The sequence below is a fragment of the Myotis yumanensis genome, unplaced genomic scaffold (genome assembly GCF_028538775.1).
Source record: "Myotis yumanensis isolate MYYU_CA2020_CCGP unplaced genomic scaffold, mMyoYum1.0.hap1 SCAF_8, whole genome shotgun sequence".
NCBI lineage: Eukaryota > Metazoa > Chordata > Mammalia > Chiroptera > Vespertilionidae > Myotis > Myotis yumanensis.
Genome location: NW_027223759.1, coordinates 10,088,444 through 10,111,054, shown reverse-complemented (window position 1 = coordinate 10,111,054; position 22,611 = coordinate 10,088,444). Strand labels below are relative to the sequence as shown.

General features: G+C 45.7%; 1 protein-coding gene across 6 annotated transcripts in view; it reads right to left on the bottom strand.

Annotated features, from left to right (window-relative positions):
* KIAA2012 (KIAA2012 ortholog) overlaps window positions 1-22,611 on the bottom strand; it is a 115,001-nt gene that overhangs the window by 41,236 nt on the left and 51,154 nt on the right. For all 6 annotated transcript variants that reach the window (XM_070421871.1, XM_070421869.1, XM_070421867.1 and 3 more), the window contains exons 9-10: window positions 15,442-15,579; window positions 6,621-6,693 (exon numbers count right to left, since the gene is read on the bottom strand). In XM_070421871.1, the coding sequence (XP_070277972.1) occupies window positions 6,621-6,693; window positions 15,442-15,579 (211 nt within the window). The remainder of the gene's footprint in view (window positions 1-6,620; window positions 6,694-15,441; window positions 15,580-22,611) is intronic.

Below are 22,611 nucleotides of genomic sequence, written 5' to 3'. Positions count from 1 at the left end.
TTCTCTATACTCTTCTGTCTGTCTCTAAGCAATATCATTTATCTTTAAAGTAAATTTTAATATTTTGTTGAGCAAACTCTTCCACTTTGCTCTTCTTCAAAATTGTATTGCCATTTTTGACTCCTCTTTATGACTTTCAGGATCAGCTTACCATGCTCCACCAAAAACCCTATTGGGGCATTTTTAAAAGTTGGAATTGAGCCCCGCCAATTTGTGTGGCTCAGTGGATGAGCATCGACCTATGAACCAGGAGGTCACGGTTTGGTTCCCGGTCAGGGCACATGCCCAGATTGCAGACTCAGTCCTCAGTGTGGGGCGTGCAGGAGGCAGCCGATCAATTAATTTCTCTCATCATTGATGTTTCTATCTCTTTCTCCCTCTCCCTTCCTCTCTGAAATCAATAAAAAAAATATATATTTTTATATTTTATTGATTTTTTACAGATAGGAAGGGAGAGAGATAGAGAGTTAGAAACATCAATGAGAGAGAAACATCGATCAGCCGCCTCCTGCACATCTCCTACTGGGGATGTGCCCGCAACCCAGGTACATGCCCTTGACTGGAATCGAACCTGGGACCTTTCAGTCCGCAGGCCAACACTCTATCCACTGAGCCAAACCGGTTTCGGCAATAAAAAATATTTTTAAAGAATTGGAATTGCATTGAATTTATGGATTAATTTAGGGAGAATTGTCATCTTTATGATAGTAAATCTTCCTACCTACTAATATGAACATTATATATAGCATTATATAGAAAATTGTATGTATTCAGGTCTATTTTTATTTAATTTAATACAATTTTATTGTTTCTTCATGAAACTGACATGTCCTTTTTTAGATTTATTGCTAAGATATATATATATATATATATATATATACACACACACACATACACATATATAGCATTTATTTAAAAATTACATTTTTCCTGCCTTCCTACATAAACTGTACCACTGGATAACTAAATGGTAGAAGAGGGAAGTTTCTTTCTGTAAGAGTTTCCCAAATAATAAGTGAAGAAAGAATGATAGAATTTCACCATCACTATTCTGCAACCTCTCATGGATGAAAGGGTAAGTAATGGTTGGCATCATGAAGAGACAAGCAAATATTAAGTCTCCCGATGGAAGAACACAATGCCCTCCATGAAGTGGACTTGCCAAAAGGAAACACCAAACCTGTCTGTGATCAAGTCTCTAGAATCTAGATCTAAGTACTAACTTAAAGGAAATACAGAAGACAGAGGAACCTGTGAAACTACACCATGAGGATGCAACCAGCAACATCTAAATTGAGGGAAACTCTACAGAACAAGTGACTCAATTTCCTAAAAATAAACTAAAAGGGAGGCAGGAATGGAGGGGAACCTATCAATTAAATAAGACTTAAAGGTCATATAACCCATTGCAATGAATTCTAAAACAACTGTGAAACAATTAGAACATTGAAAAAACTGATTGAATATTCAAGTACATTAAAGAATAATTCTTTTTAAAAAAATATATTTTATTGATTTTTTACGGAGAGGAAGGGAGAGGGATAGAGAGTTAGAAACATCGATGAGAGAGAAACATCGATCAGCTGCCTCCTGCACACTCCCCAGTAGGGATGTGCCCGCAACCCAGGTACATGTCCTTGACCGAAATTGAACCTGGGACCCTTGAGTCCGCATGCTGATGCTCTATCCACTGAGCCAAACCGGTTAGGGCAATAATTCTAATTCTTAGATGCAATAGTGATATTGCTATGGTTATGTCAAAAGAGTCTTTTCTTATCTTTTAGAGATACATACTCAAGTATATGGTAAAAGGATATGAGCCTGGAATTTGCTTAGAAATAACATGGAAAGGAGGAATGGGTTGGAGATGTAGGTGAACAATATTGGCCAGGAGATGGGGACATGGGATTCATTGTACTGTTCTATTCACCTTGGTGTATGTTTGGGGTTTTCCATAACAATTATTTCAAAATTGCATTATAAATCATGCTTTATGTTTTAAAACAACCTTTTCCCACCAATGATTTTTATTTATTGATCTACATTTAGTAATCTTGCTGAATTTTGGGGTCTTTTAATGGTTTGTCTTTTAATAGCTTATCTCTGTAGAGGCCCTCGAATTTTCCATGTAAGTAATACTATTGGGAATAATGACAGTGTTATTTCCTTTTTTTCATCCTTTTCCTTTCCCTTTCCCTACTGTGCTGGTACAGTGTTGAAATAGAAACAATGAGTGAGGGCATCCTTATCCTACTCCTGTTTCTAAAGAGAATACTTCTAAAGTTCTACCACTGAAGTGTGATGTTTACTGCAAGTTTTTGGTAAATAATTTTTTTTACCTCTTGATGTGAATTACATAAACATGTTTTCAAATGTCAGATCATCTTTTCTGAATTCCTGGGATAAATGAATTCAGTCATTATATCTATATATCTATATGTTTATCTATTTTTATCTATCTATCTAGATAGATCTAAAGATTTCATTGGCTAGTATTTTATAGGAGTTTTACATCTTTGATCATAAGTGAGATTGGTCTATAAATTTCCTTTTTTACATTGTCCTTGTTTGGTTTTGAATAATTTGGTGTCAAAATAGAAGTGAGCTTTACTTCCTGGAAGGTGAAGAGAATTTTCAGGGTCAAGGGCAATAGCTGTGTCCTGGGGTTCTCATCCTGGACTGATGGAGCGAGCCAGAGACATTCTATTTTTTTAAAAATATATTTTCATTGATTTCAGAGAGGAAGGGAGAGAGAGATAGAAACATCAATGATGAGAGAGAATCACTGATGCCCCCTACTGGGGATTGAGCCCGTAACCTGGGCATGTGCCCTTGACCAGAATTGAACCTGGGGCCCTTCAGTCTGCAGGCAGACACTCTATCCACTGAGCCAAATCAGCCAGGGCCAGAAACATTCTTAAGGAGGCACCACTTCCTGCTCTGGAGGAGAACTTTCTAGAAGGAAAAATAAAGCAGTAACAGAGCTGGGTTGCTGAGGACTAGCCAGTTCTTTGAACCCAGTACCGGGGCTCCAGATAGCAGAGCTTGGCAGTGTCCAGTGACTGCACAGGCCTTGCACGGTGCCGTCCAGGGAGCGAGGAGCCCTGACCAACATCATGAGGTGACACTGCAGTGGTCTCACCATCCAGGCTGCAGATTCTAGGGGCAGGGGCACTGCCTCTGAGCACACACTTCTGGTCTCTCTGTTTTCTCCACCGCTTTAAGAGAAACCTTTGCAACACTGGCTAACCCTCACTTCTTTGCACAGGTTGGGCAGTCAGTACACTTGTGTCTTCTGGAGCTGTTTACTCCTGGGGGCAGGACTGCCCCTGAGCAAACGAAACTAAATTGAACTAAACACCCACAAACACTGAGTAGAGACTTGGATTGCCTTGGTTTTAATAATTAGCGGCAATTTGCATAATTGTCTTGACTTCTAGACCTCAACTTCATTTATCTGTAATATAAAACGATTTCTAGAGATTTTAAATAATCTCCCAGATTCATGCTGGCTTAAAAAAACTGCTGCCATAATTTTGTGACGTTTCTGACTTTGTACCTATTTCTTAATCAGAAACACACGATGTAGTTACAGCTCTTTTAAAAAGCCGATGGCTTGAAATCATAGGAACCCGGGTTCATACCTCAGCTCCTCTGTTTACTGGCTGTTACCTTGGGCAGGTTGCCTAACCTCTCTGAGCCTCATTTTCCTTATCTGTGAAACAGGATCATGTACTTTATCTCATAAGGTTACAGAGAGGCTAAAATCAGATAAACTAGTACATAACCTTTCACAGAATGCAGAGGCTGGTAAGGCTGCTTTCTCAGATTGGGTCTGCTACCCACACCTGGATTTAAGCAAAAAAGGACTTACAGAGAGGAGTCAATCAGTCCCCCCAGACTCAGCAATCCCCACCCCACTGAGACGGATTTGGAAAGTAAAGAAATCATCATGGTCCTGGCTGGTTTGGCTCAGTGGCTAGAGCGTCGGCCTGCGGACTGAAGAGTCCCAGGTTCGATTCAGGTCAAGGGCACATGCCTGGGTTGCGGGCCCAATCCCCAGTAGGGGGTGTGTAGCAGGCAGCTGATCAATGATTCTCTCTCATCATTGATGTTTCTAACTCTCCCCTCTCCCTCTCTGAAATCAATAAAAATATATTTTAAAAAAATCATGTTACCAACTTAGAGCTAGTCCCTCCTGACAAAGTGCAATTCGTGGCTACTGAAATTAAAGTCTTAAAGAAATAGATTGATAGCTGATCTTTAGTGAATCCTTATTCTGCATCAGGCATTCTTATAAGCACACTAGAGGCCCAGTGCATGAAATTCGTACACTCTGGGGGGGGGGGGGCGGGGGAGGGTCCCTCAGCCTGGCCTGCGCCCTCTCGCAGCCTGGGAGTCCTTGGGGGATGTCCAACTGATGACTGATGGCATGGGGAGCGGGCCTAAGCCATCAGTCGGACATCCTTAGCACTGCCACAGAGGCAGGAGAGGCTCCTGCCACTGCCACTGTGCTCGTCAGCCATGAGCCCGGCTGCTGGGTGAGTGGCGCTTCCCGCTGTGGGAGTGCACTGTCCACCAGGGGACAGCTCCTGTGTTGAGCATCTGCCCCCTGGTGGTCAGTGTGTGTCATAGCAACCGGTCGTTCCACTGGTTGGTTGATTTGCATATTAGCCTTTTATTATATAGGATGACACATTAACTCCTTTATGTCACAACCACCCCATGAGATAAGTACTGTTAGTGTCCCCATTTTACAGATGATGGGGGGAAAAAAGCCCAGAGAAGTTCAGTAACTTACTCAAAGCCACACAGTAAGTGGTGGAGCTAGGATCTGAACCCAGGGAACCAGGCTCCATCATCAGTGCTGCTGACCACTGTAATGCTGCCTAAACAGTACCCTCCAGCCCTTCCACACCCACTATTTTTAAAAGATTGGAAATTCTTTTTAAACATTAGCATTTATCGTTCCTGACAGGCAAATGCCTTCTTTAATGTTCTGCAGTGACATTTCGCTGCATTAAGGACTGTGTGAATGACCTTTATGGAGCTCAGCTGCAGCCTGCCCCGCTGCCATGAGGCAGGTAATGTGTTTGACTGACTTGGTTGTTGCTTAGATTTGGCCATGTTCTGCCCTGTTTACCCTCTATTGTCCTTGGCGGGGACGTGGGAGCCTCGTCAGTGTTCACATTCCGCACATGGATTTATGATACGGAAGATGTGAGGACTGGAGCGAGTTTCCCTGGCTGTTGTCACTCGGTTGTGAAAATGGAGGCGGCAGGATACGTGTGTTAGCAGGAACCTTGCTTAAAAGCTCGACCGAACCCAGGGGTTGGGCTACCATAATATTGCATTGTTTCATATCCAGAGCAGTGAAGCCTTTTTAAATGAGCATGAAAATGACTTTTGTCTAGAATGCCAAGTGAAAGTGATAGCAAAAGATGTACACAGGAAAAGATCAGGTTCAGGGTGAAATCCCAAATCCATGACCGCACATTCATCTCCAGTAAGCTCCTCTGGTCTCTCTCACCCACGGGGTCCAGGTGCCCCAGGGAGAGGCACTAAAGGACTACGTACACGAATTACTTCATTTAGTCCTCAGGCAACCTTGTGGTTTCAGCCTCAGTTGCGGGCACTGAGGCAGAGAGGCTGAGGTGGAGGTAGTCCTACTCCAGAGCCTGTGCTCTCCACTCAGCTGCCAGAGCTCTGCTGTAGCCTAAACAGAGCATCTGATGTGAATTAGGGAAAAGGCGCCCCAGTACCAGGGTCACGTGGGCAAAGGAGCCCTTCTGAGTGGGCGCACGCAGGCCTGGTGCATAGCTTAGTGGGCAGCACAGGATTTCAGCTCGCACCTGCTCTCTCTGCTGGATGCCTTTGTACAGCAAACTACAAGCAGAACCCAGGCGTGCCCACCCTGCATTCGCTCCTTGAGAACTTGAGTCTCTCACACGTGCTTTCACTCCTGCAAGAAGCGAGGAGGAGAGAGAACAGCTCTGCTACCTGAGCCTACCCTACGCAGCGTCCCCCAGCAGCACGCCCAGGTACGCCCAGGGGAGAGCTTAGTGTCTCGCTCAGGGACTGCGACTATGAACTCTGCCAAAAAGCCCAGTTCTGGGCCCAGTATTTCCTAGACTCATCATCATTATGAAACGGAGCATCGTTTTTGGAGGAGGCCACCCTCAAGCAGCTCTGGGTCTCTAAAGGTGCTGTTCCCCGTCGATGACGGGATATTACCCCTCCAGGTAGGGAACCGCAGCTCCCTCACCTGCATGTCCAAGGCCCTGTGAAAGCAGGAAACACAGAGGGAGGTGCCTGAGGGGCCTTTTTGTAATGATCCCCCCCCCCCCCGCCATCTCCGCTCTCTTCCATCCATCAGCAGCTACTGGCAGGAAGGAAATCGCTCAGTAAGTAAAAGCATGTTATTATCAATTAGTTGGCTTGTGATGCACTAAGAACCCATCAGAGTCAGACTGAGCACTTTGGTCTGCATTCTGACTTCAACCCATGACCTGGGAGGAAATGGAAGGGTGGTCACTCCCCATTAGCGTCTTTGAGCGGGCGAACTTCATCCGGCAGTTACTGTGGTAAGATTCTAAAGCCCAGCCCAGCTGTGTCTCTACCTTGGGTGTCTTGATGATCTTCTCTGAGGGGTCCTCCTGCTTCTTCGTGATAGTCCAGTTCATCTTCACTTTCCTATTCGGTTAACACACAACAAAAGCACGTAAGACCAAACGAAGTGCCAGTACTCCAGCAGTCCATGCCTTTTGGTAAAAAGGAATCCAATGTTCTTAGTTGTTTCGTCTCTTTTTATGTTATCTTATTTTAACTTAAGTGGCCAGGAAGTCTGCTACCAGTGTGAACGGCCCTGGAAAGCTGGGTGGCTTAGCCACAGCGCTGAGCAATTTAGGTTCTTCGTTATCCTCTGTGGGAGGCTCATCCCCTCCACCTGTGCAGGGCTCAGTGCCTGGCGTTCACAGGTGTAAACGGGGGTGGAGGTGGGGTGAGGGGTGGCAGGGAGAAGAATGTCATAGGCTAAGGCCAGCTGGTGGAAGGAAGCGAGGTGCCTCCAAGGACTTGGGGGAGGACCAGTGTGATGAGAGCAGAGACTGAGAGAAGTGGGAAGGGTGGGGAGGAGTCAGACCTCCTAGGCCTTGATGGTAGCATAGGACTTTGGTTTTTATCTTGGGAACAAATGGGAGGCACTGAGGGTTTAAAGTCAGGGAGGGAGCAAAAGGGTGAGATTGGCCTTTCGTGGCGTGTCCAGGATTATCACGGATTGGGTTTCTTATCACATTTAATTCCCTCTTCCTTCTTTCTCTGAGTCTCACAAGCTGCTTGCAATCCTACTGTCCAGACCTCCATGACTGTGGCTCTCAATCCTGGCTGCATATTAGAATTCTTCACGGAGCTTTAGAACGGACGATTCCCAGGACCTAACCTCAGACATTAAAATCAGACTTCCTGGAGCTCCGGCATTTTTAAGGCTTCTTGGCTGATTCTAATACGCAGCCAGGGTTGAGAATCACGAATCTTCTCTGAAGTGTTGGAGGGGCGGCTCTTTAGTGGCCGAAGAGATAGGTGTGGCAGGTAGAGCCGGTGACCCCAGGGAAGCCCCGTGTGTCTGATGAACCAGCCCTTGGCCTTCGTCCCCTGGATCTCTGATTAGTCCACAGCTTCACTTCAGCTGCAGGGAAGGAATCTGGTGTGGAGGGCCCTGGAAGTCTCTCCTGGAAGCCCCTTTAGGGACAATCGGTTTTTCAGTTCATTATCAAATACCCACGCTGCTTTGGGAAGAGACAATTCATTTTCTGCTCATTTGTTTGACATTCTCTCCTCACGGGAGGGCTTTTTACCCGTCGTGTTTCTCACTTGGTAACTCAGTGTTTGTAGCTGATGAACTAGTCAAACATCAAAAAGCCGGAGCAGTAACGTCATTTTCTTTCTTTTGCACGTCTGCGTGTGGAGACAAAGCAGACTTGGCCCAATGCAGTAAAAAATTCACCCCTGGATACATGGAAAGGTTTAACAAAAATTATTGCAGGAAAAACCTGCCTCAGTCATACTAAAGTGCTAAGGTCGAAGAGTAGAAAGAAGCTACATTTTAAAAAAATTTCTGTTTATAAATCCTTCTAATCTAACAGGAACCTTGAATCTTAACAATATGCAGCTACAAGCCTTCTGGGGCAAGAAATATTCTCTAGAATAGAGAGTCCAGAAATTAGCCCGAACCAATATGCTCAATTAATTTTTGACAAAGGAGGCAAGAACATACAATGGAGCCAAGATAGTCTCTTCAATAAATGGTGTTGGGAAAATTGGACAGATACATGCAAGAAAATGAAACTAGACCACCAACTTACACCATACACAAGAATAAACTCAAAATGGATAAAGGACTTAAATGTACAACAGGAAACCATAAAAATTCTAGAAGAATCCAAAGGCAGCAAAATCTCAGACATATGCCAAAACAATTTCTTCACTGATACAGCTCCTAGGGCAGTTGAAACTAAAGAGAAACTGAACAAATGGGACTACATCAAAATAAAAAGCTTCTGCACAGCAAAAGAAACCATCAACAAAACAACAAGAAAACCCACCTCGTGGGAAAACATATTTGCCAACGTCATATCTGATAGGGGCTTAATCTCCAAAATTTATAGGGAACTCATACAACTTAACAAAAAGAAGATAAACAATCCAATCAAAAAATGGGCCAAGGATCTAAATAGACACCTTTCAAAAGAGGACATTCAGAAAGCCAAGAGACATATGAAAACATGCTCAAAGTCACTAATCATCCGAGAGATGCAAATCAAAACAACAATGAGGTACCATCTCACACCTGTCAGGATGGCTATCATCAACAAATCAACAAACGACAAGTGCTGGAGAGGATGTGGAGAAAAAGGAACACTTGTGCACTGCTGGTGGGAATGCAGACTGGTGCAGCCACTATGGAAGGCAGTATGGAGGTTCCTCAAAAAATTGGAAATGGAACTCCCATTTGACCCTGTGATCCCACTTCTAGGAATATATCCCAAGAAACCAGAAACACCAATCAGAAAGGATATATGCACCCCGATGTTCATAGCAGCACAATTCACCATAGCTAAGATCTGGAAACAGCCTAAGTGCCCATCAGTAGATGAATGGATTAGAAAGCTGTGGTACATCTACATGATGGAATACTATGCTGCTGTAAAAAAGAAGGAATTCTTACCATTTGCAACAGCATGGATGGAACTGGAGAGCATTATGCTAAGTGAAATAAGCCAGTCAATGAAGGAAAAATACCACATGATCTCACTCATTCATGGATAATAAAGACCATTACAAACTTTTGAACAATAATAGATACAGAGGCAGAGCTGCCTCAAACTGATTGTCAAACTGCAGTGGGAAGGCCAGGGAGGGTTGGGGGGGAGGAGGGAGGGGATTAAGAGATCAACCGAAGGACTGGTATGCATCCATATAACCATAACTAATGGACATAAGACACTGGGGGGTAAGGGAGGGCAGGGGTCTGTCAAGGGCGGGGGGGAAAAAAGGACACTTATGTAATACACTTTGTAATACTTTTAGCGAAAAAAAAAAAAAAGTAATGCATAATGATAATTTTTAATAAAATACAGAATGGCATAAATAAATAAAAGCTACTCATAATCTCAAGCATTAAAAGTTACCACTGTTGCCCTAACTGATTTGGTTCAGTGGATAGAGCGTTTGCCTGTGGACTGAAGAGTCCCAGGTTCGATTCCAGTCAGGGGCACAAGCCTGGGTTGTGGGCTCGGTCCCCAGTGGTGGGCATGTGGGAGGTGACCAATCAGTGATTCTCTCTCATCATTGATGTTTCTCTCTCTTTTCCTCTTCCTTCCTCTCTGAAATCAATAAAAAAATATATTTTAAAAAGTTAAAAAAAAAAAAAAAAAAGAAATCTCCTCCTCATTTCACAGATGGGAAGATGGAGGAAGAGAGTCAGGGACTTGGGAATAATATTTTGGAGAGTCCCTGTTAGAAAAAGAAATAGTGTTGCCCTGGCCGGTGTGGCTCAGTTGGTTGAGTGTTGTCCCATGCACCCAAAGGTCGCCGGTTTGATTCTCGGTCAGGAAACTCAAATGCCAGCTCTGTTCTTCTGGCCAAGTCATTTGCTCTTCATCTGCTCATTCAGCTCAGGAACGTTAACTGAGTGTCTGTTGTGTGCCAGGCACTGTGCTAGGCACTGGGGGTAGCAAGCTGAAAGACCTATTTGTAAGCAGCTCACTGACTTACAGAAAAATGACAAGAAATCTCAACCGTTGCACTGCAGTGTGGTCAGTGTTGTGACAGATCCTGACAGATTTCTGCAGGACCTCAAGAGGCGAAGCTAAATTGGGCCGGGGAAGGTTTGCCACCAGTGGAGCTGGCGCTCAGTCCTGCAGAGAAGGGCAGGCAGGGCAGTTCCCGCAGAGGAAGCCGCGGGCTGGTTTGGGGGTGGTTTGATGTGTCTGTGGTGCATGGACAGTGGGACTCAGACACGGGTCAGATCTTACGTGGTGCAGTTTGGAGTTTAAAAAACACACACTTGCATTTGTTATATTTTTCTATTTATAAAAGAAATACATCTTTGATGCTGGGATTTAATGGGAAGGCTAATGGGGACATGGTGAGGAATCTCAAGCAAACCAGGGGTACGACTAAGCTGAATTTAAAAGGAGCACTGGCAGCAGTGTGGTGTTGTAGGGCTGAGGAGGGGGCAGGCTGGGTGGGGGTAGAAACAAACACTTTGTAAGCACAAGCTGCAGCACTGAAACCAGAGAGACAGTTGGGGTGCCGGCCTGGGAGTCCGACTGCCTGGGCTGAAGGCCTGACTCCCCCACTGCACTTCTTGCCTCACAGATCATGCAAGTTATTTAACCTCTGAGCCTTAGTTTCTTCAAATTACAGGGGTGGGTCAGGTGACCTTAAGTTCCCATCTGTCCTTGGAGAACCTTACACCTGCCGTCTACCCTCACACACAGCACCCCATCTGAGCATGGCACGTCTAGGCCCCTAGCAGCCTTTCGTAAGGGACTGTGGGGGGGATGGAGGAGCATGGGGTGCAGGAGGCAGACATGGGGCTCCGGTCGACTGTGAGCCAGCTGTGCGACCTGTTGTTGAACCCAGGCTTTCCATCTGTGAAATGGGAGTGGTGATAAATATTGTACAGATTTCTTAAAAGGCTTAAGTAGGAAAATACATTAGGAAATTCTGTGTAACACCATGTAACAATGCGTCTGAAAGACTAATTTCAATACCTTCTTAATGATGGAAGAAAATCAGGATCTCATTTGAAAATTTCAACTTCAAGATAGTACAACTTTTACTGTGTATTAAAAAGAACCCACACTTTTTCTTTAAAAAAGAAAACTGGTTTATGAAAAATTATAAGGTATCTTGTGAATAAGATTAAAATATATTGCACAGCTGGTGTGGCTCAGTGGTTGAACATCACCCTATGAACCAGGAGGTCATGGTTCGATTCCCGGTCGGGGCGTGCAGGAGGCAGCTGATCGATGGGTCTCTCTCATCATTGACGTTTCTGTCTCTCTCCTTCTCCCTTCCTCTCTGAAATCAATAAAAATATATTTAAAAAGATTGAAATATATTGAATCCCCCCTCCTCTCCCAGGTTCTGAAGCCAGAACAAAGGGATGCAATTAAATTCTTCATAGGAACAGACTAGGTAGACTCCTCAGGATCCAGTCTTGTGGGTTTTGTGGCTTTGAGTCCTAGTTTCCTTTGCTGTCAGCCTTGTGAGCCATCATCTCATCTCACCAATCCTCACTTTCCTCATCTGCACAGTGGAGTTCTGCACATGTACCGAGAGGGAGGTGGGGAAAATGAAATAAGATTCAGTATGTGTGGGGCCTGGCTCTTAGCAGGGATCAATCAATGTTCCTTTCTCCTCTGTAAATTGAATCCTTTATAGATGTGAACACTCTTTGAAAATTACTATTTCATATAATTCTTGCCTCACTGTTGAGAGGCAGGTATGGGGATCCCAGTATTATTATCTTTATTTTCCTAAAGAGAAAGTGGAGTCCCAGAAACCTTACAAGGTCACTCAGGGTCGCTCCCGGTCTGATTCTTTAAGATAGATAAGAGTCTACTGGGCCTCTTTCTTTAGGAAATGTAATAGGCCCCATGCCCTGAAAATTTTTCCTTGCAATATTATTGTTCACGTGTCCTGGAATCATTGCATTTCAAAACTAGCTTGTTATCCCTCTACAGCTGTCCCATCAGTGGCCAAGGAAGCACGTTTAAAGGACTTAAGGCACCGAAACTTCTTTCCTAAGTGGCCGCTCCGTCTCTGAGCAATGTTGGAAGCCAAACATTATTTCCCTGTTACCTCCACTCACTGGACCATGCTGTCCCTCCCCCACATGAGCACAGTGGCGGGGGCAGTCACCCTCTGCCTGGTGGGATGTGCCCACACCTGCCTGCATAAGTGAAACCTAGGGCTGGCCCCAGACAGGGGGTGTGGGTGTTGGGCAATGCTGCTCCAAGTCTTGTCCCTGATTTCAGGCAGGTTCCTCCTCTACCTCAAGTTTGAGGGCACCAAGCAATACCTGTCTGTGTGATGACTGTAAGGTGGAGCTTTTCTTGATTCTTCACATCTTCTGGGTATAACGTACTTATCCTTTGAAGTCAATGTTGAGTATAAGCATATTCAATTCTATATCTAGTATTAATTGGTGTTATTGCTATTCCCCCCCCCCCCCCCACTCCCTAACCCTGATAATTTATTAAAGTTCTTGGGGGGGGGGGAAATCTCTGTTATAATTTATTCATCAATTACCATTTCTTTTTCAAAAATAGATTTAAAAAAATGCTTCAATTTTTATGTGAACCCAGATTATTCTGGATCAATCATGTGTTCCCAAATCTAAGCCTGATAAGATTTTCTTATAAAATGGGCTAATAGTGTTGCCTTCAGTGTTTAAGGAGGTTCTTAAACTTGAGGAGGATTCACATTAACAACTAAGAAAGGAATGAGTCTTTCCCATCGCAGCCTGAGCCTGCCTCTGCAACACTATACTGGGTAGCATTTGTTTCTCTTGATCTCCCCCTTAGTTGTGGTCTTGTGGGCAAGGATGGTCTGGGGGTCAGAAAGCTTAGTGTGTGCTCCATGAGTCCCCTACAGAAGCAGGCTGAGTTACAACTTCTGTATCGTGGAGAGGGTGGACTGGAAAGTGGGCCTTCAGAATGACAGTGCCTTTCTCTCTATAATATAGTGTATCATATGTGTAGTGTATATACATATATGGCGTATGGTATATAATGTAGTGTGTAATAATAATATGACACCGAAATTGCTGAGCGAAAAGTGCAACACAAAAGCCTTGTGGACACTAAATACACAAAAAATTATTGTAAAATTCCTCACTCTGAATTCTGCGGTTTCTAGATGCTCCATAGATATCTCCTTATCTCACTTTCATAGCAATAAGCACCTTTTAACATACTGTACACACTGCCTGGAGCAGGATAAGGCTCTCAGCCTGTTTTGTTTGCTGATGATGTATCCCGAATGCCCAGCAAGCGCAGACACATACTCGGCAGAAGATGCTCACTATGGGTTGAATGAATGAACAGTGACAGTGATGATGTGACCTCATCCCAGAAAGTACCAGCCACAATTCTTCAAGCCCTAAGGGGAGAACTAAACTGTCGCAAAGAAAAAAAAAAAAGGCCGGTTTCATTAATATAAGTGTTTTGGGCTGAACTAGGTTCCTACAAAATTCACATGTTAAAGTCCACCCTCAGCACCTCAGAATGCCACTGCATTTGGAGACAGGCTTGTTAAAGTGGTAAAATGAGATCATCAGAGTGGGCCCTAATTCACCATGAGATAAGGACACCGACAACCCCAAAGGGAAGATCGTGTGAAGATACGTGGAGAAGAAGGCTATCTACAAGCCAATGAGAGGCCTCAGGAGAAATCAAACCTGCTAACACCTTGATCTTGGACTTCTAGCCTCCAGAATTGTGAGAAAATAAATTCCTGTTGTTTAAGCCGCTCCGTCTATGGCACTTTGTCATAGTAGCCCTACCAAACTAATATAATAAATGCGAAATCAAGGCAATTATTTTGAATGCTTGTAGCAAATACCTTTTGTTGCCTGGAATCATTCTCTCTCATTCAGATTTTAAAGATCCTGTTTTCCTTTTTGAGACACTTCTCCCCTTCCCACCCCTCGTCCCTGCGGTTCCAGGCTAGGCCCATCAATGTATTCCATTCCCCTGGCCATGCTGATTCATTTGGGCATGGACATGTGACCCAAGTCGGGTCAATGAGATTCGTTTCTAGAATGATCTAGAAAAGAGAAGCCGGTGGTCATCTTGCCACCACAGGGAAGAGCCTATCTAAGAGGAAACAGGAACGCAGAGCCCAGCCATGCAGGGAAGAGATTTGGGGCAAATACAGGACTCTGACTCAAAGTCCCACCTTGCAGAGCTGAGAAGGGAGTGGACCAGAGAAGATGTAACACGAGAACTCTGGCTTAGCGGAGGTTAGGAAGGTGACCCTCATGGTCTGCAAAGCCTCTGCCAGTCTACAGCACTGGCTAAAAGCCACAAAGCATGTATTGGGTTTCTGTCTCTCCTAGTCACTTCTTATCCAAGGGCTGGGATTTTGTCCTCTCTAGAGAGGGTAGCATGAAGGATCTGAGTCCCTTCCATCCCAAGCCTTGCTTTGTTCCTGACGACTTTCTTTTACTCCATGGTCATTTATTTCTAGTTCATTCAGCTCTGAGGTGGGCAAGAATGGGTAGGAAGAAGACCCTAAGCCATAGGGCTATGGGATGAAAAGGGGGATCAATTTATGGGGCATTTATGGCTACCTCCCATGTGCAGGTGCGGTGTTAAATTGGGCAGAAAGGAGTACTGCAAAGATGGACAAATGACATCTCTACAACAGGCACTTAGTACCCTAAACTAGGTGTGAAGCTGAGCTCGGGAGAATAGGAAACAAGATGAGACATCTGGAATAGGATTTGCAGTTAACTTCTAAATAGCTAACTCAAGAACTAGTCTTCTCCACAGTAGGAATATCAGCTCTACCAACTTTCAGTGGTAAAACGGTAACAATTATTTGAACTGCTATTAAGATAAAGTGAATTATATCTGCCTGTTTTATTATGGGGTGGTTCAAGTTCAAGGTTATCCTTTCTCCTCTCTGTTCCCTGTCCCCCACCATCCCAACCAGATACCCAACTGATTTGTCCCTGGTGGCTGGCTGCGATTACTGTCCTAATTTGTTCTTTCTTCATCTGCTACAAACTGCCTATTTTCTGTCCCTTCTGATAAAGCAGGAACTCCGAGGGACTTCTGAAGCTGTTTTGTACCATGCAGAAGTGTATTAACCGGAACGCCTGCGTGTGTGTCTATAAACCCCCTCGTCCTCTCAGTGTGAGATCACCTTCAGGAACGGTGTCATGTCGATGAGCAGCTTGCGCGTGCAAAATTCTTTTCTGTTTGAACATATCAGCCCTTTATTTATACAACTTTGAGGCTCTCCTGCCTTCTGAGCTGCTGCCTCGAAGGTCCGCAGGGCTGCCTGTGAAGAGAAGCAGAAAGCCCACCTTTCATAGGAATGATATACAGTGCGACCAGAGTGAGTCTAAATCCCCAAATATTTATAGAAAGTGACTTTTCATCGCTGGAACACTAATAGTAACACCTATTTTTACCAGGGAAGACACAGGGGACCCTATGTACACAGAATAACCCGAGACTGGTCATTAATTCATACCTGGAGCTGGTGTGATGGGGAAGTGGAGAAAGGCACATTACTATGTTCCAGGGTTGTAATCACTTTACTTAATCCTCACAACTACCCTGTGAGGCAGATACTCTTATTCCCATTTCACAGACGAGGAACTGGAGGCTCCAGGAGGTGAAGTAACGTGCCCAAAGCCACACAGTTGAAATCCCCATCTTCCCAAGACTCCTTTCTTAATGAGATGGTTTTGATACTTCTGTAGCTTCCATGGATAGTTGCACCAAATAGAGTTACAGCAAGGTTCCAGTTTCTTTCCAAACATAAAACATGTTTGCCGAGTTAGGAAGAGTCACTTGAGCAAATCGAGCAGAGAGGGAAGGAAGAATGAGCGAATAGAGGAGTCTGGGAGGTCCCAGGGGCTCCGCAGTCTTGGGGCCTTGCCTTCTCCTGTCACCACAACATGCAGATGGTGCCCTGTTCCAATGCACAACACAGTTGGATCTGAAGTTGCTTTCCAGCCCAAGCCTTTACAGCAGCACGGGTGATTGTTCTGAGATGCGAACCAGTGTCCCTCCTCGTCTTAAGACTTTCAATGGCCTTTGCCCTCAGGATGAAGGCCAACCGGCTAAAAAGGTTTACAAGACCCTTTCTGCCTGGCCCTGGACAATCTCTCCTGCCTCATTTAGTCATTCAACAGATATTTATTGAGCGACTTTTCTATGCCGGGCAGAGCAGATACGGCAGCGCAAGAAGCAGACAGAGGCGCCACCCTATGAAACTGCACATGCATTCCACTGAGAGGGAGGTAATAAGCAAGTAGACCATAAGTTACGTCTGAAGGCGATTCGTGATATAGAGAAAAATACAGCAAAGAGAGGAGCGGGGAGTATCCGGGAATGGCATGGAGGCTGCAGTTTTAAGCAGGGTTGCCAGGGAAGGTCCTACAAGAAAGCAGTGTTTGAGCTCTGCAGCAGGCGAAGGAAGGGTCTGCGGGCTCTCTGACGGAAGTGCTTACCTCACTGCGGAAACAGCAGGTTCAAAGGGCTGCTCTCAATGCTGACCTTTCAGGTTCTGGACAAGGCCATCAGGCAGGCCCTGCCTTCTCCTGGGAACATACTCCTCCCTTCCAGTTCCTTCTCATCCTTCAGGTCTGGCTCCTCTGTGCTGCTCATGACATCCCAGGGCACCGGGCACTCCCGCCAGTGTCCACAATGACGCCCCGACCAGGGCTGGGAACTGAGGCTGCAACCGAGGCACGTGCCCTTGACTGGAATCGAACCTGAGACCCTTCATTTCGCAGGTGGACACTCTAACCACTGAGCAAACAGCCAGGGCCACTTGATACATATTTGCTGAACAAAAGAATAACTATCGCATTGGGGACAAACTACATGTTATGGCCCAACTCGTTTCAAATGCAAAGGGCCAATGAAGACACCTTTACAGAGAGTATGTGCCGACTGCCAGAGGCCTGTCCCCTGCGTGGCTCTGGCTCCTCATCTCCAAGGGCTGACTTGCTGGGGTTGCATACATTAGTGTGCCATGAGATCACCCTGGGCGTGGACTTGATCATTTCCATATTTTCTAGGAGACTCACTCTCAGAAGTCTGTTTCTCTGGGCTGTCAGAAACATCCCCTCCCATAGCATTTATATTACTTTTAAGTATTAATGATGAATTAATGGTTAGTGGGTCCCCACAAACAGCCATCATTCCAATGAACATTCACACCCTTTTCCTTTGTTTTGAAATATGGCTAGAGTTAAAGACAAACACATAGCCAATTTTTTTTTTTTTGGTTATCTCAGCCATAGCTGATTAGCTTCTCCGGGTGAGATAGCCCTTCCCTGTTTCTAGATCAAATGAACGCATTTTGTCCAAGCTAGAATCAGCAAAGCATTTCAAGCTTTCTAGCTTCCAAAATCATTCATGAATCACTGGGTGGAATAGTAGAAATCTGACAATACTGATTTAAGGGAAATTTCTCCATTATCTCCAAGAGACAATTTTGCGTTGGGCTGGAGGACAAGCAGCATAGCCAAGACCAGTCCCAACGGCTGGAATTACTGTAACTCCTCATGTGGGGTTCAGATTGAAGAGTGGGGAGTTGGGAGGCTTTGAGAAAGTCCCTTCAAAGCACTTGGCCTATAAATCTTTTGATACAACAATTCTCTTGACTATATGGCTCATCTCTCTAACATCTAGGGGCCATCAATTCTAGCTTAATGGAATGTTTTCAATGAAGGCTCTGTCGTCACTGGAATGTGAAGTACTGTTTGCTTATTATGTTCAAGAGTTCTAACAAATAAATGATAGTGAAAGGGGGCTTGGGAGATGGGAGGAAAGGAAAGATGAAATATATAAAGAGGATTCTGAGAGGTAGTGAGAAGAGGAGAAAAAGAAAATTGAAACCAGGAAAGAAAGCTACGCTTTGGGGCTGTTTATTTTTTTAAAATATATTTTTATTGATTTCAGAGAGGAAGGGAGAGGAGACAGAGAAATAGAAACATCAATGATGAGAGGAAATCATTGATCTGCTGCCTCCTGCACACCCCACACTGGAGATCGAGCCCACAACATGGTCACATGCCCTGACCGGGAATTGAACTGTGACCTCCTGGTTCATAGGTCGACGCTCAACCACTGAGGGGTGGTTTTTCATTGGTTCATTAAATTGGTATTTACTGAGTGATAGTGTATGTGTCAGACAAACAAACACATAAATAAGCAGGATTTTAGGGAGTGATAAATCTAAGAAGACAATGAAATGATGACAGGATGGAGGTTGATGGGGAAGGGGTGGGACTTGCCTTTGGGTGATCAGGGAAGACCTCTCTGAGGAGGTGACATTTGAGCAGAGAGCTGGGTGACAATTAGGAGCTATTCCTGGAAGGATCTATCTTTAGCAGTCAGTGTAGCTGATTATTCAGAGGTAAGACCAAGCAGGGATTCTTTGAAAAGGAAAGTAGAATTCCTGATGTCTGCCTGTTCTGCCCCAGCCTCCTGGGCCCCATCCCTGACCATGTGAGGCACCCCTCTGTTTTCTGAGCCATCAGAATGGACACTTGCAGCTCTTGGGCTATTTTGAGAGCAAAGACTGCAGAATAAGTAGTGAACAGAAGTCAAGGTCTCTGAAGGTGTAGAAGGGAGAAGAAAACACAAAGTCAGACAGAAGGGTGAAGGTGGGGGAAGTAGAAGAAGCCAGAGATGCCTGGAGCTTTTTTGTTTCGTTTATGTGCATGCTGTAGTGGGGATGATCACAACACGGATGGACGGGTGAAATGTTGAGCAGAAAGTCAAAACCCCGTCCTTCACCTGTACATACTTTAATATTTCTATGTCCTGCTAAAAACACCTGGAAGCCTTTCCCTTCAGTACATGAAACAATAAAGATTAATGAGCTAATGGGGTAAAGCTGATTTGAATTGCACAGAAGGTGTTGCGTAAGTTCTTGGCATTTAAAATGTTATCTGACATTTAAGGGGATGACTGCTAATGAATTCAAGATCTAACACTCCGAGAGACTGAGCCATGGAAAATCCAGGATTATTATCTTGCTGTAAACATGATGTGATTCAGCTGAAAGCCAGAACAAAAGAGAGCCATCAGCTGTACACCAATATCCATACGCACACACATATATAATGCAGCCAAACTTACAGAGGTCGTCCTCAAATTAAATAAATATCATTTCCTTTCTTACTCTTGGATTATAACATCTGAGCTACAGACTCAGGGAGAAACGCTTCTCCCCAACAATTTTTCCTCCTCCTTCAACGTGTGTATTTTGAAGGGTCACTACCGTGGGCTGGCCCTACAGTCACTGGGATACGTTACCACAAGGAGGAAAGGAGATGCTAAACCAACCAGCTAGATCTCCACCCATGGGTCCCACAGAGCCACCAAAGATACGGATCTGTCCTACAGGCGTCTCTCAGGCCTTCCTCTTCTCTCACTCCTTTCTAATTGGGGTTCCCCATCTCTGAAGCTGCGGCTTAATGGCTCCAAGAAGAGCTATTGTCTCTCATTAACGAGGCTGCAACGCTCTCGCTGTCTAACTGCCTCCCACGCGGCGCACAACTTCATTCTCCTGGGAGCGAGCTGCCAAGAGTCTCTGGGAACCTGTGGGCAAGCGGAGCTGGAGGAAGAAAACAGAAGGCAGGAGGGCCTTTGGAGCCAAGATCTGAGATGTGCCGGGGCCCACATCTCACCATTATCTTCACGCATGGAGGGCAGGGGCGGGAGGCCTTTGCCGAAAGCCTTATGGGGTCTATCAAGTTGTCAGTTGAAACCTCTGTGCACACAGGGCGTGTGTCCCCCTCCTGTGAGCAAACAAAAGGAGCAGAGCCAGTCTCTCCTTAGGACCCCTGGGCCCCCTACTTGGCTGAGAGTCTGTCCCTCCACTTCCCTGGGTGGATGGGGGAGGAGAGGCTCTGGATCCCAGTGGGGATGGATAGATCTGAGAGATTTAGTTATTGGGACTTGGTGGGGAAGGGGACCTGGGATTCTGAGCTTCCCCTGGGCCACATCCCCTGATGGGTGGTGGGGACCAAATCCTGGAAAGGGCCGCGCCTGCCTGGAGCTGTGCAAGCTTCCCTGTGCTTGGCCTTCTCAGGCTGTTAATTCTTGCCCATGGCAGCCTGCGGGCCTGTAAGTGGGCAGTAGGGATGGGGTCACAGGTGAGGCTGAGGGGGGGCAAGGAACTCTTTTGGGCTCCTATGACTGGGCTGCCTGGAGGGATCTGAGTGGACCAGTGGCTTCTCATATTCTATCCAGTTGGAGGGGACCTCGCTTGTGCAAGGCCGGCCACCCTGGCCACGCCCAGGTCCTACTCTGAGACCTCATCTCTAGGTTTCCTTGGCCTCTCTGCATGGCTTCTTTGTGAGGAGCAAAAGGGACTCCAAACCACAGTGTGGCTCCGCTCAGCACAAGTCTGCTCAGTGGTTCCTGTGCCAGCCACCTGGGTTCAGCATGCTCCTCTTAGCCACCTGCCATCCTGGCCTACTTTTCATCTTCTAAGGGCAGTTTGGTGGTGCTGGTGAAACGGGCTGAGTGACAGCTTTAGGACAGCTTCAGGAGATGCAGTTTGCTTGGAAGCCAGAGAAGAGCTTTCTTGTTCCTCCCTGTCATGAATTTTGGTCTCCATCCACTTTTGTGCACCTCGAGCCAAGGGAAGGAGATTTACATCCTGAGTGTTTAGCACGTTAGCAGAATAGCTAGCAAACATTAGGCTAAGAAGAGAAAGGCTGCAACCTCCCATCTCAGCTTTTGTGAGGGACTCACTGGGTAACTTTTGCCAAGTTGTTCAGCTTTCCGTGCCTCAGTTTCCCTACCTCACTGTTCTCCTCAGGGAGTTTTTGAATCATGAAACCCGGGACACTTTAATTCCTGGGCTGTCCACTATCTGGAAAGAAGTCTTATCTGCGAATTCTAATTGATATTGTTCTCAATTTAATTAAGTGCTTTGTTGACACAACAGAATCATTGTTTATCTGGCTTAGCAGGAGCTGGAGGAGAAAAATTTTAAGCCAAAATAGTGATGTCTCCTGCCCCAGGGGAGGTAGAAAGGAGCTTTTGCTGTGAGGGGGCGTCTGGCTGCATTCAGGCTGGGACTTGGCCTCGTTTGGAGATGACGCACCCTCTTTTAGCCTGGGAGGTGGGAGGTGGGAGGTGGGAGGTGGGAAGGGGGAGGTGGTGGGTACAGGGTGGGAAACCGGAGCAAGTCCCTGGCTCTTTCTAAGCCCCGACTTTACTTTAACCCCAATTTGTGGGCCTTCCTGGTTATGTCAGCTCTGGCGTGACTTTTCCAATCTGACAACCGAGAGATAGGGACTCTCAACTTGGAAATCGATTCCACTCTGAAAGGTCATTTAGAATCAGTTGATTTTCACTAGAAAAAGAAATGTTACCCGTGGTATTTGATTCCCACACTGGCCCATAAAAGCTTATCTAACCCATAATTTACTGGACAAGGAGTTGAACTAGCCCCGGTAATGCTGGGACTGAGGAGGCTAGGGGGAAAGGAAGAAAGATGTCCTTTCCCTCTCTTTTCTGCCCCCTCCCCTTGACTGGCCTCCCCGCTGTCCTCTGGCCTCTAACTTTTTCTCAGCAGCCCCTGCTGTGGGGGCTGGGGCCCTGCTGGACGCAGTGCTTCCAGCTCCCAAATTCCCTGCCCCAACTCCGCCCCCTGGCCCTTAGGTGCAGAGCAGAAAGAGATTAAAAGAAGGTTTACAGTGAGAGATGAGAAACCCAGAGGAGTCTCGAAGAGGCAGAACTGTAAGCAGTGGAGCAAAATTCCAGACAGCATGGAGGATCCTGGAGGGGTTGGGGGTAGGGCTTGGGGGAAACAGTTGGTGGATTGACTCAGAGTCCTGCCTGTCAAGCTTCTCTCTTTCCATCTCTGAACCCTTCCACGGTACACAAGCTCCAAGCTCTGTTTTAGAATGGCTTTCAAGGCAGAGGGCTGGGGATAGAGTAATAGTTACTATTGTAATTTATCGGGATTGCTTAGTGACAAGCATTGTGCTAATCCCTTTCCATATGTTGTTTCATCTAATCCTCATCATGACCCCATGAGGAAATATTATCCTTTGCAGATGAGGAAATTGAGCCTCAGAGCGTTCAATTACCCGCCTGCCACCCCAGGGACAGTACAGAAGAAGCTGGGATCTCAGTGCAGCTTGATGAGGTTCCCAAACCAGTAGGCCTCTTGGTTAGCACAGGCCACATGCGGAATTGGGCCCTGTCTGTCGTGACATCTGTCTTCTCATCTGCAAAAATGGGAATAATAACTGTATCTACCTCATAGGGATGCTGTAAAGGTGAAGGGAGAGAATCCTAAACCCTTCACATAGTTAACCTCAAACAC